The sequence below is a fragment of the Symphodus melops genome (assembly GCF_947650265.1).
Source record: "Symphodus melops genome assembly, chromosome: 17".
NCBI classification, from domain to species: domain Eukaryota; kingdom Metazoa; phylum Chordata; class Actinopteri; order Labriformes; family Labridae; genus Symphodus; species Symphodus melops.
The window spans coordinates 19,879,500-19,898,520 of record NC_136707.1 but is presented as its reverse complement, the minus strand read 5'-3'; the positions used below and the strand labels follow the sequence as shown (position 1 = coordinate 19,898,520).

At 37.0% G+C, this 19,021-nt stretch overlaps 1 protein-coding gene across 1 annotated transcript in view; it reads right to left on the bottom strand.

Annotated features, from left to right (window-relative positions):
* Positions 1-19,021, bottom strand: part of LOC306837627 (nuclear GTPase SLIP-GC-like) — a 56,601-nt gene that overhangs the window by 2,553 nt on the left and 35,027 nt on the right. The window contains exons 2-16 of the mRNA XM_079365371.1: positions 11,605-11,745; positions 7,005-7,125; positions 6,170-6,251; positions 5,890-6,002; positions 5,532-5,553; positions 3,842-3,935; positions 3,150-3,366; positions 2,778-3,005; positions 2,206-2,409; positions 1,922-2,097; positions 1,503-1,596; positions 1,331-1,418; positions 1,105-1,226; positions 299-472; positions 51-190 (exon numbers count right to left, since the gene is read on the bottom strand). Of these exons, the coding sequence (XP_079221497.1) occupies positions 51-190; positions 299-472; positions 1,105-1,226; positions 1,331-1,418; positions 1,503-1,596; positions 1,922-2,097; positions 2,206-2,409; positions 2,778-3,005; positions 3,150-3,366; positions 3,842-3,935; positions 5,532-5,553; positions 5,890-6,002; positions 6,170-6,251; positions 7,005-7,125; positions 11,605-11,612 (1,883 nt within the window). The 5' untranslated portion in view covers positions 11,613-11,745. The remainder of the gene's footprint in view (positions 1-50; positions 191-298; positions 473-1,104; positions 1,227-1,330; positions 1,419-1,502; positions 1,597-1,921; positions 2,098-2,205; positions 2,410-2,777; positions 3,006-3,149; positions 3,367-3,841; positions 3,936-5,531; positions 5,554-5,889; positions 6,003-6,169; positions 6,252-7,004; positions 7,126-11,604; positions 11,746-19,021) is intronic.

Genomic DNA, 19,021 nt, shown 5'->3' with positions numbered 1-19,021 from the left:
TTATTCCATATTTTAAATGGGCTTTATGTTCTCATACAGTTATTACTTACGGGAAGTTCTTCATAAATTCATCATCAATGCTCTTTCTTAGGCATGAAGCAAGTTCCTCATTTAGACTTTTTCTTGATTCGTAGATGCCATTGTTTGCGACTACAAACTTTAATCTTGAAGCACGTCCTGCAACCCCCTTCTGAAAGAAAAAAACAAAAATGTAACGTTTTGGTAGAGAAGTAACCTTTTAATTAGGTGCAAAAGGGTTTTATTTCAGAATAAAGCATTTATTTTTTATCATACATACAGGTTTTAGGAAGGACTGCAAGGCACTTTCACATGAACTTTTGGATTCTTCAACTGCCTTGGTGAGGCAGTTTTTGAAAGGATCTAAAGCCTTCAGCATGGATTCTGAGACTTTTTTAAGTCCAGAGCTCATGTTTTCTTCAATGTCTGCACACACCTGTGCTCGAGTGCCAGCCTGACATACAAGAGAAAACATTAGAACAATAAAAATTTAACTATTACTGTCTTTCCTTCAAGTCAGTGTTTACTGTTTATTATCTTTATGACATTCCTGGTAACATTTTATTAAGTATAATATTATACAGTATATATATCTTTATATTCAGAGTTTCTCCTGTCAGGTCCCTGGTATTTTTTCCTAATGAAGTCAGAGTGAGCTGATGTAGCAACACAGTAGGAAATAATCCTCAGAATTCACCTCAACAAGTGGAATGGGCGGGGAAGAAGTTTATTACCAGCAATCAATGCAAAACAATAGAATGTATAATGCACCCTACCAGTCTGACTTTTTTTGCACTTCAAACTACTGCATTATGTTGCAATGATGTCCTCCACTTGTTTGTTCATATTGTGAGTCTGTCAAACTGCACATGGATTTATGTCTTTATACATGCATGTGAGAACAACCAGATCAGGAAGATTTTCACAGGGGAGTGCACATGTGAAAAAGGTTAAGTCATAACTTACCAGTGTTTAACTAAATGGAATTGTTTTCTGACACTTATTTGCTAAAATAAGGATTACTTTGTGTTAAAAACAATGATAATTATGATACTTTAATACAATTGTTGTGTTAATTGATCTTACCATTTCTCTACAGCTAGCCCCTGGAATTAGTGACAGAATCCCATACGCTCCAGCCACGTAGTTCAATGTCTTTGAGTGAGAGTCATTTAGTCTTTGTAGAAATTCCTGAAGTTTAGGAACTTCTGTTCAAGACAATATAATACACAGCTTACATAATGACATGATCAAATATTTTTAGTGCAGATCATAAATATTCTGCATGGAATTATCCATGGACTTCACCTACCAGTTTCATTTGGATTTAGCCATTTATTCTTCCAGAACTCTTTGCAGCTCAAAGTGAAGACTTCGAAACAGTCATCACTAAAATGTCTCTGAAAAGTAAAAAATGATTAAGTTGAGAGGCTTACAGTTACAGAACTTTGTTAAAGATGTATCCTCAGCTCATTTAAACTCACCTTAACCTCCTTTAGTTTCCTGAATTCTTTCCATACTTCGTCCTTGGCTTGCCTGTTTCTGTCTATTATGGCACGATGAACGGCATCTACTGGACTGTAAGACAACAATATAAAGCAGTAGCTCTCACAGTATCTGAAGCCCTGAAACTTCAATTTTCAGAATATTGAACTTAATGTGGTTTTCTTTTCCTTCAGGATTAAAGTTAAAAAAAAAAAAAAAAAAAATTATATATATTTTTTTTGTATAAACAAACGTACTGTATGTCCGTGTACTGTACCATACTGTACTGTATGTAAATTATGGACGCCATGACATGCACTGAACAGTTGCAGGCTCTGGAATTAAACCTGCAACCAGTGCAATGAAGGTTGAAGCCTCTGTACATGGCATAATTAAAATGTTTTAAAAAATTGCTTACAGATCATCTGAATCTTCAATGACATCAGACTTGGTGCAGATGAAGTGAATGTGCTGACATTGGCCACCATTTCCCATAATGCTGCTGGCACTTTCCAGAATCTCCCATGGTTCTTTTTCTGATGCTGCTCTGTTGATGTCAGTCACGATCCAAACAGTGGAACATTTTTCAACAACCTAGAAGGATGCAATCCAAGCCAATTGTGAATATCAGTAAATATCAGTTTCTTTATAATAAAATATCACACTTAAAAGATATTAGAAGTGATGCATTAAAGGAATTACCCCTTTCCACATTTCATCTCTGCCCTTGTTGCGGTCCCCATTTCCAGGTAGATCAACAAGTGTGACATTCTGAAGAAGGTCATTATTTGGCACTCTGATAGTAACACACTTCACCAGAGGCCAAAACCATCCATTTACTTTGTCATCCCCAACCTCTGAGCTGCTTCTGGTGTATTTGACAAGTTTTGCAGACAGCTCTTTAGCCTGCAATAAATATTAAGATTAAGGATTTGTTTTAAAGTATCACATACTGATTAGAAGTTGACAGCAGCAGTTACAGAGTCAATCTAGAAACTAGGAAGTAAAGGACAAAACTTTCACATCAAGGGAATATTTGTGTGTCGAGATCAAGGATCACAGTCATTGTCTCTTTAAGACAATTTACCATAACATTTTCTAATTCAGTCACAACTAAACAAACTTGAGGGGCACCACAGTATTTAAATTACAGACTACAAATGGTATGAGACGGAAATGTAATAAATTTTCAAACCAGAGTGCCTCCTATTAACAAATCCTACATATATATTTACATAGAAATTATACCATAGAGTAGACAGTCTCTTTCTTACTGATTTAGCGGTCAAGGTTTTCATCTGAGAATTGAAAAATTCTGGAATTTCTCTGAAATATTTTTGACTGATGAAATTTTCTTCAGAATAGACATTTCTCCACTCTTCTCCATACAGCGCTGACAGTATTTCAACAGCATCATTATATTCATCAGCATCTTCCTCTTCTTGGTCTGCAGCATCAAAGAAAGCAGACAAGTATAATACAAGTTGCTTCAGCTCCCACTCCTAAAAAAATAAACATAATTATGACTTGGTTACCTGAATGGAATGAAATGTAATTAGCCGAAGAATAGTTTCTGTAAGCTTGCAGCTACAGGTAGATCATATCATTTTGAAAAGTGATAAGTACTCATATTCAGCTGGACTTACCTCTTTTGGGATGAATTCAATTTCTGCCTCATAGTTCTGGTTCTGGTTGTTAGCCTCCACGTTAATGATGACTGTGGTACAAGCACTGACACTTCCTGAAGGTAAGAGATCCTTCTCTCCGACAATAGCATTTATTAAAGAGCTTTTTCCTGCCCCAGTTCTACCAAAGACTCCAACCAGCTCCTTCTTTTCTGTCTCCAAATCACAGATTTTTTCCCTGTTGGACAAGATTTTAAATACTCACTTTCATTTTTACATCATTAGACTATGTAATCACACCACGATGGGCTATCATGTAAAATTAATAATGTGTCAAATGTTAAGGTGTAAGCCTTCTCTCTGTCTTTTAGTTCTACAAAAGCATAATTTCACTACCACGTGAACTTTAAATCTGGCAAGAAATAAGCAATTCCGACATTCACTATCAGCAAGATATGTCCTATTTAAATAATATAATTGAGTATGTTGGTAAACAAGGTAATGAATCTAGGTGGTGTTTGAAAGTACTTCAGCTCTAGATGTTGCATACCATATTATGTCTTTGGCTTATGAGTGATTGTGTTTTCCTCCTGTGACTCTTTCAAAAGTGCTATATCTATGCAAGACTCAGATACAACTCTAAAGACAAGTCAGGAATCTTGTAAAAAGTGACCTGATTTAAAAAATATGAAACATAAAAAAGTATTTCTTACTTTAGAAAAGCGTTGAGCATTGTTTTGTCTCCATCAAGTAGTTTTCTATGGACACGTGCAATGATGTGTTTCACTTCAGAGAGTATATCTTTTTCTGCTGGAATAAAAAACCAAATACATTTATATGTATTAGATGCCAAATAAAGGGGAAAACAACATGTGTGAAATAATTTTTTCAAAGTTAATGAAGAATATTTCTTGTCAGACTTCACTTCATCCACGACAGAGGCTGCAATGTAACATGACCAACTGCCCAGCAGTACAAATCCCCAACATCCACATTCACACACCCATGGCTACAACTTCAGGAAAAACAAGTTCAGTGTTTTACACAACGGAAACTCAACCTTGAAATCTAGTTTACACTTGTCATTTGATGAAACAAATCTAAACAATCAAAATCGGTTTACTTTAAATAGCAGCATAAAGTAGTACTTTACTGCATCCAAATCAAGTTGCCAACACTGTACCTTACCACACCTCATTTTATGGCCAACATGCCCATGGTCGAACAGGTTTGGGCACATACAGTATGTTTGCTAGTCAAACAGTGTTAGCTGTGTTAACTAGACTTGCCCTGCACTATAAGATGTTTGGACCAGGTGAAAGGCCCAAAGTTTCAGTCCTTGTTTAATGTGTTTGGTTAGTATTGGCCCACATATCCTTTCTACAGGATGTTTCTAAAACACCTGAGGTTTAATATAAAGTCATCATACAAAATTGTGTTAATTAGGTAATTATTGTGCCCCATAAATATACATAATTTGTATAAAAACATTAAATAAAATTTCTTACCCTGTGATAAGTTATCGTTCTAAAAATAAAAGAAATACCTGGGTATTGTCATTCTTTGGTTTCGTTTAGGTTATATTTCAGAGTTTTGAGTTCAGTTTTATTCCCTCATGTTTTTCCGTGTTACTGTGTTCCCTGCCTCTCTGGTTTCCCTCCTGGGTTGATTGTTTCCCTTGTGTGCTTTAATGTTTCATAGTCTTGTGTTTATTTTAGTCTTCAGTGTGTTTCTCTGTGTCCTCCTATGTTACCTGTAAGTTTATTTCCTGTGTTGTGTTTTAAGCCTAGTCTTTAATGTTTCCTGTTTTATTTTGTATATCTGGTTTTGGTGTTGTCAGTGTTGGGTTTTACTTTGTACTTGTACTTCTGGTGTTGAGTTCTTTGTTCCTTGTGTCTGATTTCCTTGATTGTCCTCGCTTGTCTTATTAGTCTCACCTGCGCCTGATTACCCCTTGTCTATTTAGTCTCTGTGTTTCCTGTGACTCTTGTCGGTTCATTGTCTTTTGGTCTGCGCTACAGTTGTATGTTGCCTTATGTTCTATGCTCTCTGGATTTACTTTCTTTTTTCTTCCAGTGGATTTTTTGAGCAAGTTTTGTTTTGCCTTTTGTTAAATACATTTTGGTTTCTGCAATTGTGTCCTCCTCCCCTGTGTTTCTCCCTCAAAAGGTATGTGTCACGCCGTTGTTTCTTAGTTGATGATAGTGACCTTCTGCACTCCCCCTAAAAGGTCCAACTTTCTTTTTGCTTATGTATTTTTTCAATAGAAATTCAAAAGAGCCATTTTTCTATCACAATGTTAAAACATGGTCTCAACTGGTTTTCAATGTTGTCAAAGCAGGATACTATTGAATTCAAAGCATAGATCATCACCACACTCAGTTAATATACTGTGGACCTTACCGTTATCACTTTTGGCCGAAACCTAAAGGATGAAAATATACAAATTAATCCTAAAAACATGCTTTATCAACAACAAAAATATTTTCCACAAAGGTTTCCTCCTGATAAATGTCAGGCTTGGATAGACGATGGAATTTTAGGATATTAATTTGCTTTATCATTTAAACCCTACAAAGTTACATCTAGATAAATGGTTTAAAAGTGATTACAGTTTAACCCTAACCCACTTTCCTCAAGTCAACAACAATGTGATCCATTCTCTAGCCTAGGATGCTGGATTATTTTTCTCAGGACACATTAGTAATTCTATATTTTTTATGTGGGAAATTATTAGAGCAAATATATTGTAGAGTATTACCTTCAGCAACTTGAGTTGCTTCTTGAATCTTTTCCTTGGGCGAACTTCTGGGATCAAGTCTCTTATGTCGTCATTATCGAGATAGTAAAAACTTTTCTTATCAATGTCTTCATCTGTTATTCGGAAATCAATTCAGAAGAGAGCTATCTTTAAAAAGCTGGAAATCTCTAAAAGTGTGAGTCGGCATTGAATTGCAGAGCACCTTTTATGTTACTATAAGCATACAATTCAGCGTTTCAGTATGAGTGGGAAATTACATGTGTAAATCAAAATACTATACCTTTAAATCTACCTATCCAACATCCGAGACCCCATTCGATTAATTTTTCACAAACAAAATCATCCATGACCAGAAACAGCAACTGTAAGATAATCAATTAAGCCTTTATAAATTAGTTTTAGACATTTCAAAACGTTAATTTTAAGGTTTATAAATGGGTAGAAGAAGGAGCTAGAAAAGGTCACTAGCAAGTACTTAGAAGTCATCTATCAAGTCTCAATTATCCCTTCAAATAACTGACCATCTAGACCTACTTCATGTTATCACTTCATAAATAACTGAATGTAAGCAAAGAAAACTTTTTTCCTGATTGAATTATCAGAAGCTATGGTTTAGATGCACACATACACATGTAGGAATTCTTACAAAGAATTGTTCAGCCAAATTTTTTGTTGGTATTTTATTTCCTGTTTGAAGAAACTCTTGGGAGTAGAAATAATGTAAAATATTTTAGCTTTCATCAACAGTGACCATGAATGACAATATAAAAAATTACAGTTGATAAAATGATACTGTTTTCATTTTTCTGTATAAAAAAGGAGAATATATGACCTGAAAAGTGATAGGATATTTAATAGGAGTTGCTTTAATCCACAGCTATTGTTGTTGTTTGTTATTTAAGGTTTTAGTTTCAAACATGATGGCATGGAGACACCTTTAAATCGCAGAGCTTTGGCACCAGCACACGTAGTCTTTAAAAACATGTGCAAAGTTTACACACCCAAATATACTGTTTCATAAATACTAAATATTATAATAGTTAAGTAGATGCATTTTCTTGTGTCTAATATAAAAATCAGTTTGGAAAACAAATCATTAACCTTATTCTACTTACATTATGTGTGTTATGTGCACGAACATCACTTCTTTGGAGATTGGTCAAACTTGAAATTTGTCTCATGTGCTGTCCACCATACTTCAGCTTCAAATCCTGATTCTTCAAAAAAACAAGACACCTGGCAAATATAAAAGAAAACAATTCACATCCTTTACTAAGTTAAACTAGTGAGTTCAACAATGTTAAAATAGTAACTACATTCATCCAGCTGTTATGTTTTCCCTAAAGCCTTTCTAAGCACCCTTAGGGACATGTCTTAAAGGGTACTACAGGATATCTGTTAACACAAGCTCCTTCCTCAGTTGTTACAGATGTTAATATCTTAGAAAAGTACTCACACTGTACATTAACTCTTTTGCTGAGGTAATGTTAATTGTTAAGGTCATCCAACAGGCTTAGTCACATACAATCTATAATTTGTAGATCACTGAGGAGATGATGTGTCATTATAACAAAACAAAAAAAAACTATCAAATTAAAATAAGTCTCAACAAGCTCTTAAACTGCATGGGCGTTTTATAAATTATAACGCTTACTTGAGAAGTAAGAATGTAAAAAATCAAAGTTTAATTAAACAGTTACTGGTATTCAAACAAACAATTCTGTCCCACCTTATCTCTCGAACTCTACTCACAATTCTTTTGGAGTCCAAAGAAGATGGCTGGGAGCAAAAAATGCAAAGCTCTCCAAAATCAGTTCTCCCGGAGGATTCAGTGAAAACAAGATAGTCACAAGCAGTTGTTACACCACCATCTCCTTTCAGTCTTGGCGCATACAAACGAGTTAAACAGGACCTGACACTTACTGTAAATCATGAACCAATGTTTCTCAAAACTATAAAGTGATGCAGTGTTTTGTTCAAGGTATTATCTATGACTGCTCCGCCCTCTTGGTTCTTGCCATCTTTACTTTCACTTCCTCAAAGACTTTATATACAGTTCGTTCATACTACCTTTTCCAGTCTTTGCCAAAGAGGCGTTATAGGACATCTTGGTATTATGGTGTGAATAGTACAAACACCTCTGACTTCCTAATGTACGTTTTTTGAGGTTGTTTTCTCTCAGTTAAACTTTTATATAATCATACTCTAGAATTTTACTTTTAACATCAGCGTTTAGATAATAGTTGAACTAAATTTAAATATTATGCCATGAACACATTTTAAACCTCAGATAGTGTACTTAAATTAATGTAATTACTTTCCAACATATCTGGACTGGTGAGGGGTATTCTCATCATTGTTGCTGCACAGGTGCCTCCTACTGATTGTTTTGGGTACTGCACTTTAAGGTTGGCAGAAATGATTGTCAGTGCAATGTGTCAAGGATAATATATTTCATTACTGGTGGCATGGGGAGGACTAAAATGATAGAAATGTGATCTTTTTAAATTGATACAAAAGGAAAATATTGGAAGAAAGTTTTGAGCAGATTGCAACAATTTTAAGAGTTGCTTCACAAAACAGTTACATGCTATGACTGAAGAGATCAAACTCACACTGAAACTGACCACAAAGCTATTTACTATAACATTATTATTGTATGTCTCAGTTCTTAAATGTGTTTTTTTGGTCATGCTGATTTTATTATGTTACTGTATCGGGCATGCAAGTCTCGAACTACACATTTATTATTGGTTTTAACAGTAATTGATATTGCTGCAAGGCTTTGTGCCGTTTCAAATGGAGTGCTGTTTTTTGACACCCATGAACAAAGTGTCGAGAAAGTGGTGTTACTGTTGATTTGTGAACAGCTCTCCCTACATAATCATTTGTTACCCTCGCTTGTGATTTCATTAAGAACTGAATGTTTGGCAGCACATTCGGACTGAGACAGATTTTTTCCAAGGGGATCACAATGTGTATTGTACCAAGTATAGAGGCATCAACATGCATGTTTGGGTTGACTGTAAATTAACTTTTCTCTTCAGCAGCCTGACTGACGAGACCTTTCCATGACCCTGCTTGGTGGAGACAGAATCCCCCGGTCCCTGTGGAACAACAAACTAACCCAGAATGTGCCAAACGTTGTCTCTTTAAGACAACATCGCTCAAGACAGACAGTTACACTCCGTCTTAAGCAGGACTGACTCCGCTGCAGCCTCCCAGGTGTGCCCTGCCCATCCTTGTACAACAGCTCTTTCAGTGGCACTTGTTTACCTCACTTTACCTCATTTTCCCAATTTTTAAGTTGACGGGTTAATTCACACACAGCTGTTCAGACATTAGTGGTCACCTTGACTCAGTGGATTTGAGAATGAATAGACAATCAAAACTGAGAGGAAAAGTGAGAGGTGAAAATAAACGTTAAGGGTGGTGCACATGTGGACTTCAACCAAAACTATCAAATACTGTTCTTCCTTTTTTACTCTTTCAGCTCAATAACCAACCCAGCTTCCACCTGAAGGCTCCGGCTGAGCGATATTACTTCATAACTCCAAAAGATGTCTACATGTAAAAAATAAATCTGTGTGAATTTATGAAGCTGGAGCCTTGATTCCAAAATCTTTTTGGTGCCGACAAACATTTCATGTAACCCGCAACTTACGAACAAAATAGACTAAATATTATTCATGACGCAACATTTCCTCCGTCTCCCTTTTTTTTTTTTTTTTTTTTTTAGATCTAAGCCTACTGTAGTTTTAACAGTGTTCAACAAACTGTTCCCTAGCAACAAGACCAATGAATCAGGGTAGCCATGTAAATTAGCCTTGTAATTTATGAAGGAAGAAAAACTTACTGATAACTTTTTTCATATTGACCACTTCAAAAGAAACTTCTCCAGTATTTAAGTAAAATTCAGTGTGACTTAATTTTTTGTAGCACTCTATACATTACTGGAAAACACCTTTAATCCAATAAATATGACTGGACTTTATTGTATGAGTTCAGTGCTGTTCTGTAGGCAGCCTGTGTTTTGCTGGGTGGAAAAGTTATTCCTGAACACACGCATAAAAGGAAACGGACACAACTGCATACATTTAAGAAATGTTGATGGAGCCACGGCTGTTTCATAACTAACCCTAACCTCTTTTTCATCACCTCTATCCTTCACACATTAGTCATTATATTCCCTCTCCAATAATCATCCCACATCCACCAGTTACTTTCATATCATTACAATAATAGACAGCCTCCTTTCATTTTTAAGATGTAAATTATCCTTTTTTTTATATTTAATTGGCAAAAAAAACTGCCTTCAAACATGAGCCTGAATGTGTCAACAGATTTAAAAGACCTAAATCAGCATTTCTCCTGGCACTTCTATATCATAATGTTTTCTATATTTCACATGTTGCTGTTGATTTAGGATTCACTGACATGTTACATAAAGGTTGATGACAGCCACAGCCTCAATAGTTCCTTAGATGACTGTCCGAGCACTGTGAGAGCTCAGGCAGCGGCTCGTATGGCACTGAGTGTATATATATAAATATATATCTATATCTGTCACCTCAATGTTCTCTCAGACCCAATGCTTTCCGATTGTGTTATCAACTGTCAAGGTTGTTTTTAGAGCCTGTATCACACTATTAAAACAGTGGACACTGTTACTTTGATGACTGAGTTTTGACACTTCACATCCTGTATTTGGCATCTTTTCCACATCAAATAACATGCCACTATATCTGGGGTGTTTCTATACTTGCTCATGTAAAAGCAAGTTGGTATCTGTTTATAAAGGAAGAGCAGATGTGACTCCCTGGTCCTCTTTTATTGACTGACAGTGATCTACAGTAACATGATAACTAGTCCCGTCTGTGCTACCAATCTCACCCCTCATGACGATTACCTTGCATCACTCATTGAGAGGAAAGAAAAAACCTGTTCTGTTTGGTTCAGGGTTCATGATTTCCTTAGGTCTGTCGAGGGGGAATTTGTATTCGTAGCTGGGCTCAAGTGTGTAACGGAGAAATTAAGGAGATTCATGGATTCATCATGATGGGGATATGTTCATAAAATAAATGTCCACTGTCATTTAGTCCATAGGTGTCAAACTCCAGTCCTCGAGGGCCGGCTTCCTCAGACTTTTAGATGTCTCCCTGCTCTAACACACCTGCTTTAAACCAATGTGTTGTCATTAAGCTCTGCAGAAGCCTGATAACGAGTCACTCATTGGATTCAGCTGCATCCAAGCAGGGAGACATCTAACAGTCTGAGGAAGCCAGCCCTCCAGGACTGGAGTTTGACACCCCTGAAAATTTTAGTCGAATTAGATGGCAACGCACGCAGTGACACCCCTGTAGGTTTACTCTATGCTCGTAAAAATCAGAAGCAGTGCAGTAACTTCCTGGTATGTACTTTTTTTGGCAACAGGAAGTTAAATACGCACTTTATTTTTATTAACTGATTACTATCGTGAAAAAGACTACTTTGTAGCTCCAACACCTGTTACTGCGTTAAAGTATCGGACCTATGAAACTAAAAGCACCGTGAAATCAAAAAAAAATTAAACCACTACTGTTTGAATTCCTGTAGAAATCATACTACACATAGTGAATTAAACCCCAAAAAATATGTTATGTGCAACTTCAAAGTGGGTTGCCTGTTAGTTTCAGCTACAACCATACCTCATGTGTTTTGTTGGTTAGTTCTCACAGCTGCATGGGATGCCACCTTCAGGATGGGCAGGTGGAAACAGGTGTCGCTAGATCTCAAGCTGAATGCTGCAATTACCCACTCTGACTGGTAGCGACAAAGTCACAGCATTCCTTCCAGGTTCCTCTGAATTTTCTGACCCTCTAAAAAAACAAAAAAAACAATGGCCTTTTCTTCAGTCATTTTATTAAACCAAACATAACATACGTTATCTTAATGCATTAGTTTTGCACTTTGCATCTTAGCTTGAACATGAACAACCACCTAGCCCATTGACAGTTATGCTACTATACCTACTCTTTTGTAATGTTAATAGACAACGTAAGGTCCTTTACCTGCTTCTTGTAAAGAGTCTTAAGATAACACTTGTTATGAATTGATGCCTGCTAGCTAAATGCGATTAGCATCCCAACTTTCAAATGGTTTAACTCTTTGTTCACAAAAACCTTTGACATTATTATTTAAAATGGGGCTGTGTCTGACTAGCTTGTGGCTCAACTGTCATTGGTTTCCTGGAAACTCGCACGAGCTGTGGTAGACAACAGGTGAGAAGGATTAAAGGTAATGGAAAAAAAATGACCTCAAATGATCTACATTTCATTTTCTTCATCACTATAGGCTAGGCTAAAAGTCGCTTTAAATAACAAAAGAACTGTTTCAGTAATGTTTTTAACTCACTCTTTATTTTTAACATCAGGCAGATATGTAGATATAGTTGTAGCTGGGAAATTGAGGCGTTACAGCAACAGGACATCAAAGACACAATGTAAGTAACAAAACAATATAATATGGAATATAAGGTATAAAAGTACTAAAAATGTACAAAATATAAAAGCTAAGAATACAAATAAGATATCCACCAGGATTTAATTTAAGCTTTCCAACTAGTCACAAATGTGAGATATTAACTGACATTTGTAAGTCATGTTTAAATGAATGTAAGTTTACTTTGCTGGAGTAGATTATATACAGAAGTAGGCTCATCTGTGTTGAATGTAAACTGCATTGTTAACTGATACAATAATCTGTGCTTGATTTACTTTTAGTTTGTTTACATACCTGTGTTGGCCAGGATGGGCCTACCGTGTATGTCCTATACTGGTTTAGATACCATCTACTAAAACCAATAATTTAACAAAAAGAAAAACTTCATGAATAATATTTCCTAGCCTATGATGGAAACGTTGCAAAAGGAGGGGAATATAATTTCAGTGAGAGAAATGTGCCTTTTAGATTGGTTTAATATTTGAATGGCACTAATGAGTGTCATTTACACTACAGTTGCATAGTTGAGGTAGTTTTATGTTTTACTTTATTGCGAGCTTTTAGTACTATTTATATCAGTACCACTGTAAACATTAGTTTAATGTTTATCTTTATCAAACTGTCTTGTATATGCATATAAAAAGCATAGATTTTACTGAATTTAAAAACAACTTCAGGCTTTCACAGTGATTCTTCATGAGTGATGGTTTTTATAATGCCCCTACTCTTTCGCATGGTCTCAAGGGAATGAATGGTGAGATGAAAGGTAAGGAGTAAGGGACATTTCCATTTCCCCATGTTCCTCATGAACTGCCTTAGTGTGACACATTTCTGAGGGCTATTAAGAGAGAGGTAAATTCATGCAAGGCAAAACACAGTTTACAGTATGAGAACAAGTTTTAATATTATCTGTGCAGGCAAAGCACCTAAGGAGTCCATTCATAGCCTGACCTTTTCTTTTACGTCTTTCTTGTCATCCCCTCCCTCGTTTCATCAACACAGAAAACAAATTGAAAGTCATTCAGGGTGGGGAAACATAAATGTAGGAATATGGAATTTTACTGCTGAATAGAGCATACAAAAGACAAAGTGTAGACTTCTATTTTCTCAGAGAAATCCTTGTTTCATTTGCAAGACTGTGTTTGTGTTCATTGGGGTTTATTAAAAACTTTCCAATCTGTCTGGTAAATGTTTTAGGAAAATGGAAATCTTACTGAAAAGGTGTTAACTATTTACTGTGGGAGTGGCTCAAAGGCCAGGAGGACCCAGTGTGAATGCTGTCTTTCTCTTTTGGACACAATATTGACAGACACATGGAAAGACTGACACATGCTGCACATACACAGACTCTTATACATTTGCATCCATTCACAAATTTACTGTAAAAGTCACAATGCGTTTGTGTGGGATCATAAAATGGCAAATTTCATAATCTGTTTAGTAAATCTAGTTGTAATCTCAATAAAGATAGAATATAAGAAATAAAAATACTTTTTGTCATCAGTGAAACATGCAGACATGGAACATTTTGAGGAGAAAGCAAGTCACATTTATGACCTACAGATGGCGCAAGTTAACCATTCAACCACTCAAATTATTTTCCTTGAGTTGGGGTTTTGACAAATGTTTCCTTTTTTATTTGACATTAAATATATCAATATTAATGTTTTTCAAAAGTATCCCTAGTGTGCTGTATTAATAAAAAATAAAAAAAAACAATATTTGATGGTTTCCTTCCTCTTTTATGTTATAAACCCAATAAATTGAGGTTAACTGGTGAGATGGTAAGATGGTCTTCTTAAAAATACTCTCACATTGACCCTGTCACACTTTATACACACATTCAAAGACTAATTGTATAGAGGCTGCTATGCAACATGCTATTCTGTTCACTACCATTGAGTCACCAAGAGTTTAGTTTTTAATTTCATTTGAAGAAGTCACCACTGGGAAAATGTGATTTGTAGACCAAAACTTAAGTCATGTGCTAACCAATTGAACGCTGAAAATAAGAAAACTAAGGTGTTTCCATTATTCTGTCCAAGTGAATATATTTATAAACTTTGATCTAACAGTTGGCAATAAACTGAAAATATCTCTCTATACTCACCACATACAGCTGCCATTGACTGCCAAATGATTTTTATCTACCCTGTGTAAACATATTAAAGCTATATCTGACTGTGGGAGCTCTTCTCTGACTGTTTGACTACACAGCAGTAGTGTTAGTGGAGGCCTGACTGGCTTCCCCGGGATCCTCCTCCTGGTTCCTCCACAAACAGAAGGAAACCTCGAGGAAGAGCAACTGATTGATTCAGTTTCCAAGCTTCCTTTTTCTGGAGAGAGTCTGGGGTAGTCAGGAGGTGCACAGGGAACTGAATGGAAAACTAAACATGCCAGCAATGGAGGAAGGTATAGTGCAGTTCAAGTGTGGCAAAAGTTAAGACTCCTCAATCCCTCCACCCATCAAGACATCTCTTTCTTCCCACTGAACACCACTAAATGTCCTGAAAACAAACCAGAACGTCCTCAGCCAGTATTTGCTGTACTAAGGCTCCCTTTCATTTGATTGCGTGGGTGAGCTGCCTCTCTAAACTAACCTGTCTGATCACAAGGCTCTTCAAAACAATTAGCATAATTGATCACAAGAGCAAGTGAGCATGGAATGCAGGAAATGAGACTTACAATGCCCAACCTTTAGGCAGGGATGCAGCTTCCTTTTTTTGTTCACTAACTGAAAGGTTTCTTAGTGCATTGCATTGGTTAACAGTTTCCTGAAGGTCATCAATACACAAAAAGGGATTTTAGCCTTATTAACTTTGTAATTTTAAATTGTTAGTTAACAATTTGTCACTATACTTACCCAGATTTTCCCCATGGCTTTCACTCTTGGCAAGGCTTTGATAACGAGACTGAGCTGGATATTATTTGAAAGCACCTTTCATATAAACAGGCTGCCCAAAGTGCTTCACATGGAATGAAATAATACAAGTTTTAAAGTGACCTAAAATTAACAGCCAAATTATATGGCTTTTACATGAGCATGGACTAGAACTATGACAATGAAAAAAGGTCACAAGCCAAAGTGTACATCTTGATTTCGAGTCCCCCACTTCTTTCCTGTCATCATACCCTGAAGGCAGAACTCTTAATATCCCACCCAGGCATGGGCTCTTGTCAGGTGTGGTAGGTGGGATACACCTGCGTCATAAAGCTTTGCTCTGTAACTAACAGACCTTTAGCTGATGGCTCATAATATCTGTAAGCTGACCTAACTGCACTGCCCAAAGGAATCAGAAATAACAGGGCTGAATAGAGCAATTGTGGACAAAAAAAGAAAGAGGGAGGGTTTGTAGTCAAAGCAAAACTAGCGTCAAAGTATTTATTCAGTATACAGCATCATCATCCCAGAGGCTGTGCCTCTCATATGATTTCAGCTAATGAGGGGGAATTTTCCTCATAAAATTGACAATAAGGTTTCCTAGTATATCATATTTGTTGCTGTGGCTTAACATGATCATGTGCCTCTCAGCATTTGAGTCAAAGCCTTGAAAAGCACTTACTTTCCTGTAGAGGGAGTTAAAAGTCAACACAACATGAGCCCTGTGGCTTCAGGCCAAAATCACAAGTTTATTTAAGCTTGAATTTAACACTCCCAACAAATATTCATTTGAGATTAAAACTGAGAAGAAGAAATGTGAATCACAGAGAAGCAAGGTCTTGTCAGTGAAAACTTTGTCCAAAGAGGTTTATTGTAGACAGTAAGAGCAGAAGCTTCAAAATGCCTCAACATTGGATCGATCCCAATAGGGAAATGCACACAGATATGTTTCTTCTTGTAGTTTGTTATGCAAGTGTCTGCAGTTGACTTAGACTCTTTTCCTCTTTTAAAATGAATGTGGGCGGAACAGTGAGTAGCCGGATTGTGCTGTATTTTCTATTTCATTTTAGTCAGTATTTTTTTTTTGAGGCAGCAATATACCAAATGTAGAGTTAACTTTTTAGCTGCTTCTTGATGTTCTCTTCTGTATCTCATCTTTCATGTCATGCTGTCTCGAGCGTCCTGCAGGGTCAAGTGTTTGGGTCACGTCAATGTGGTGCCGAGTGTCCTGGTGTCTCCATTGCTGTAAAGCCACACTAACACACATGCACGTACAAGGAATGCACACGCCAAAAAAGAGGCAGCGACGCACACATATGCCAGGGGTAATCATGGGGACTGAATGTGACATGCATACTGCACATGCATGCACAAATGTATGCATGCTCGCACAGACTGTAGACTCTTTGATGACTCAAGTCTCTTTGCCACCTGATCAATCACCCCAACTGCCATAAGATCTACAGGACAGGCATTCCTTCCTAACAACTGGAGAAGGAGGTAGTGTATATGTGACTGTGTGTGCAGATGGGGGGATTGAGACATGAGTAGAAAAATGTTGTCTTATGTCTATTCAATCTGAAAAGGAATTTCCTCTGAAAAAAGGATTTATATATAACTGATTGAAAACAATATTTCTGTCGGCATATTTTTTGTAGTTGTGGATAACAGTTTCTTTTTTTTCATCTGTAAGTTTTCACAATCCTTCACCTATCTCAGTTTTCTTGGGTTCCGTGAAAGACAATGAGCAAATGTTAGAGATACAAAAAAAACTGTTGAAGTTAAAGCAAAAGAGAGTACAAAATGCCTCTGGCTCAGGGCCTGTTGATTCATGTTTTGCATCAGACTTGTGTAAAAGAAATAGAGGAGGAGTGAAGTGTAAATCCTCTGTGCACAAGGTACTTTATCTCCCCTGCCGTCTATAGCTTTCACCTCATCCCTCCCTCTCCTCACCTCTCTTTCCACTTTGATATTTTCTCTTTCTTCTGGTTGCTGAAAGAGCCGACTGTGCTGCTCTTAGTGAGTTCACAAAGGCAGTTTGCGTGCTAAGTATTGTTCCCTTCTTCCTCAATATGATGAGAAAAGCTTGAAATGAAAATATCTGGGGGCGGCGTGAGACCTCTCTGTTCTCTGTTTTATCTCTTTTCTCCATGTTCTTGCTTCTCCAGATGACAGTGATGCTCTCAAGATCTTTTGCAGGTGCAGGTCTTTTGACCATCTCTGGGACATATTTCACATGTCCCTTTGCAGAGACATATAAAAGAGAGTGAATTCATGCACAAACATGAACATGCTCACACATTGCATAACGGCTTTAACACTTGTGCAGACGCACACTGCAGCTGCAAATTAAAGCATGCAGTGAGACTTTATTGTCTAAGTTGAAACCTTAAACAAATACTGCCCATCAGGTGGAAAACTAAACTATAGTAAACATGCCAACAAGGTGGAGGATTAGCGAATGCATAGGATTATCACAGGCTCTGACCTGCTGACCTTGAGGATGTCATGTGTGAGGCGCAGGCTGCAGCCACTGGCCCCACCAACATCAGAATGTCTGACGTCTCAGGAATCTGTGCAGCGTCGCTCTGCCTGGCCATGCAGCACAAATCAGCAGTTGGGCATTCAGTAAGGCGAGAAGGGGGCCAAGGGGACAAAAATAAGAAATTAGAAAGACAACGAAAAGTGAGCAATGATTAACTTAAATCAGCTAACGACGAGCTGCAAAAGAAATATACTTGTTTTTTTTGTTTTTGTTTTACGTTTTGTTTTTTTGGGTGGGGGGGTTCTTCTTACTTTTTTGAATTATTTGACAGTACTGTGAAATTCATTTTGATTTCTATTAAGCAAAAGACAAGTCTTAGATAAACCATATTACCAATTAGAGAACCATTATCCTTGACTTGTTTTAGAGCTTCATAACTTTGTGTTATATCAAACTTTCTAAACATAGCTGGTCTGGAATAGCTGAGCTGGTATACAGAAACAATGTGATTTATTGAAAGACAAAAAACAAGGAGGGCAGCCTCACGAGCATGCTGAGCTATTTAGATACTTCCAAGAACAACTCGACATAAGCTTTTTATGTTCGCTCATGTTTCACATAATTTGGTTGCAAGTGTAACATGTGTAGCACAGGTGTGCAATATATAGCCAGCATATGTGAGATGTGATACGCAGCTCAGAGGGACAAGGAAAGTTCACCAAAAAAGACAAAAAGGATTCACTCAGGAAAAGCCTACTTATGAAAATCCTGCTCTCTGGACATTGATATTAAACAATTCAGTACAATTTCAGTACGTATCAGACTGTTTTGTTCTGCAGTCTGCACAACGCTCCACACTCAGTTTCTGCAGGTGGCTGCAGTCTGCTTCTGAATTAAGTCGTATCTTGTGGCTTCATAAAGTATTAGAGAACTGCAGATTAATTTGAAGTTGACTTGAATCAGTCTAGCTGCTCTTGAACCAATGTTTATACTGTCAGGCGACCTCAAAAGTAAAGTTGGCAAGCATTTAAAAATGTCATGATGGCTCTGGTGGTTTAACATGGCTCCTTCAACCTCACCGTTTCTCCTCCAGGCAACAAACGGCTTATCCTTCCACCACCTATAACCATCAACACCACAGAAATCTCTACTTTTTTGTGTGCACTTATAGTATGTGTTGCTATGTGATCAAGACAGCATGTGTTTGCGTGTATATGGACATAATTGTGTGTATATATCTGTGTTTTTTCAGCAGCTAGCACCAGCCGCAATCACTTTTGATGGAT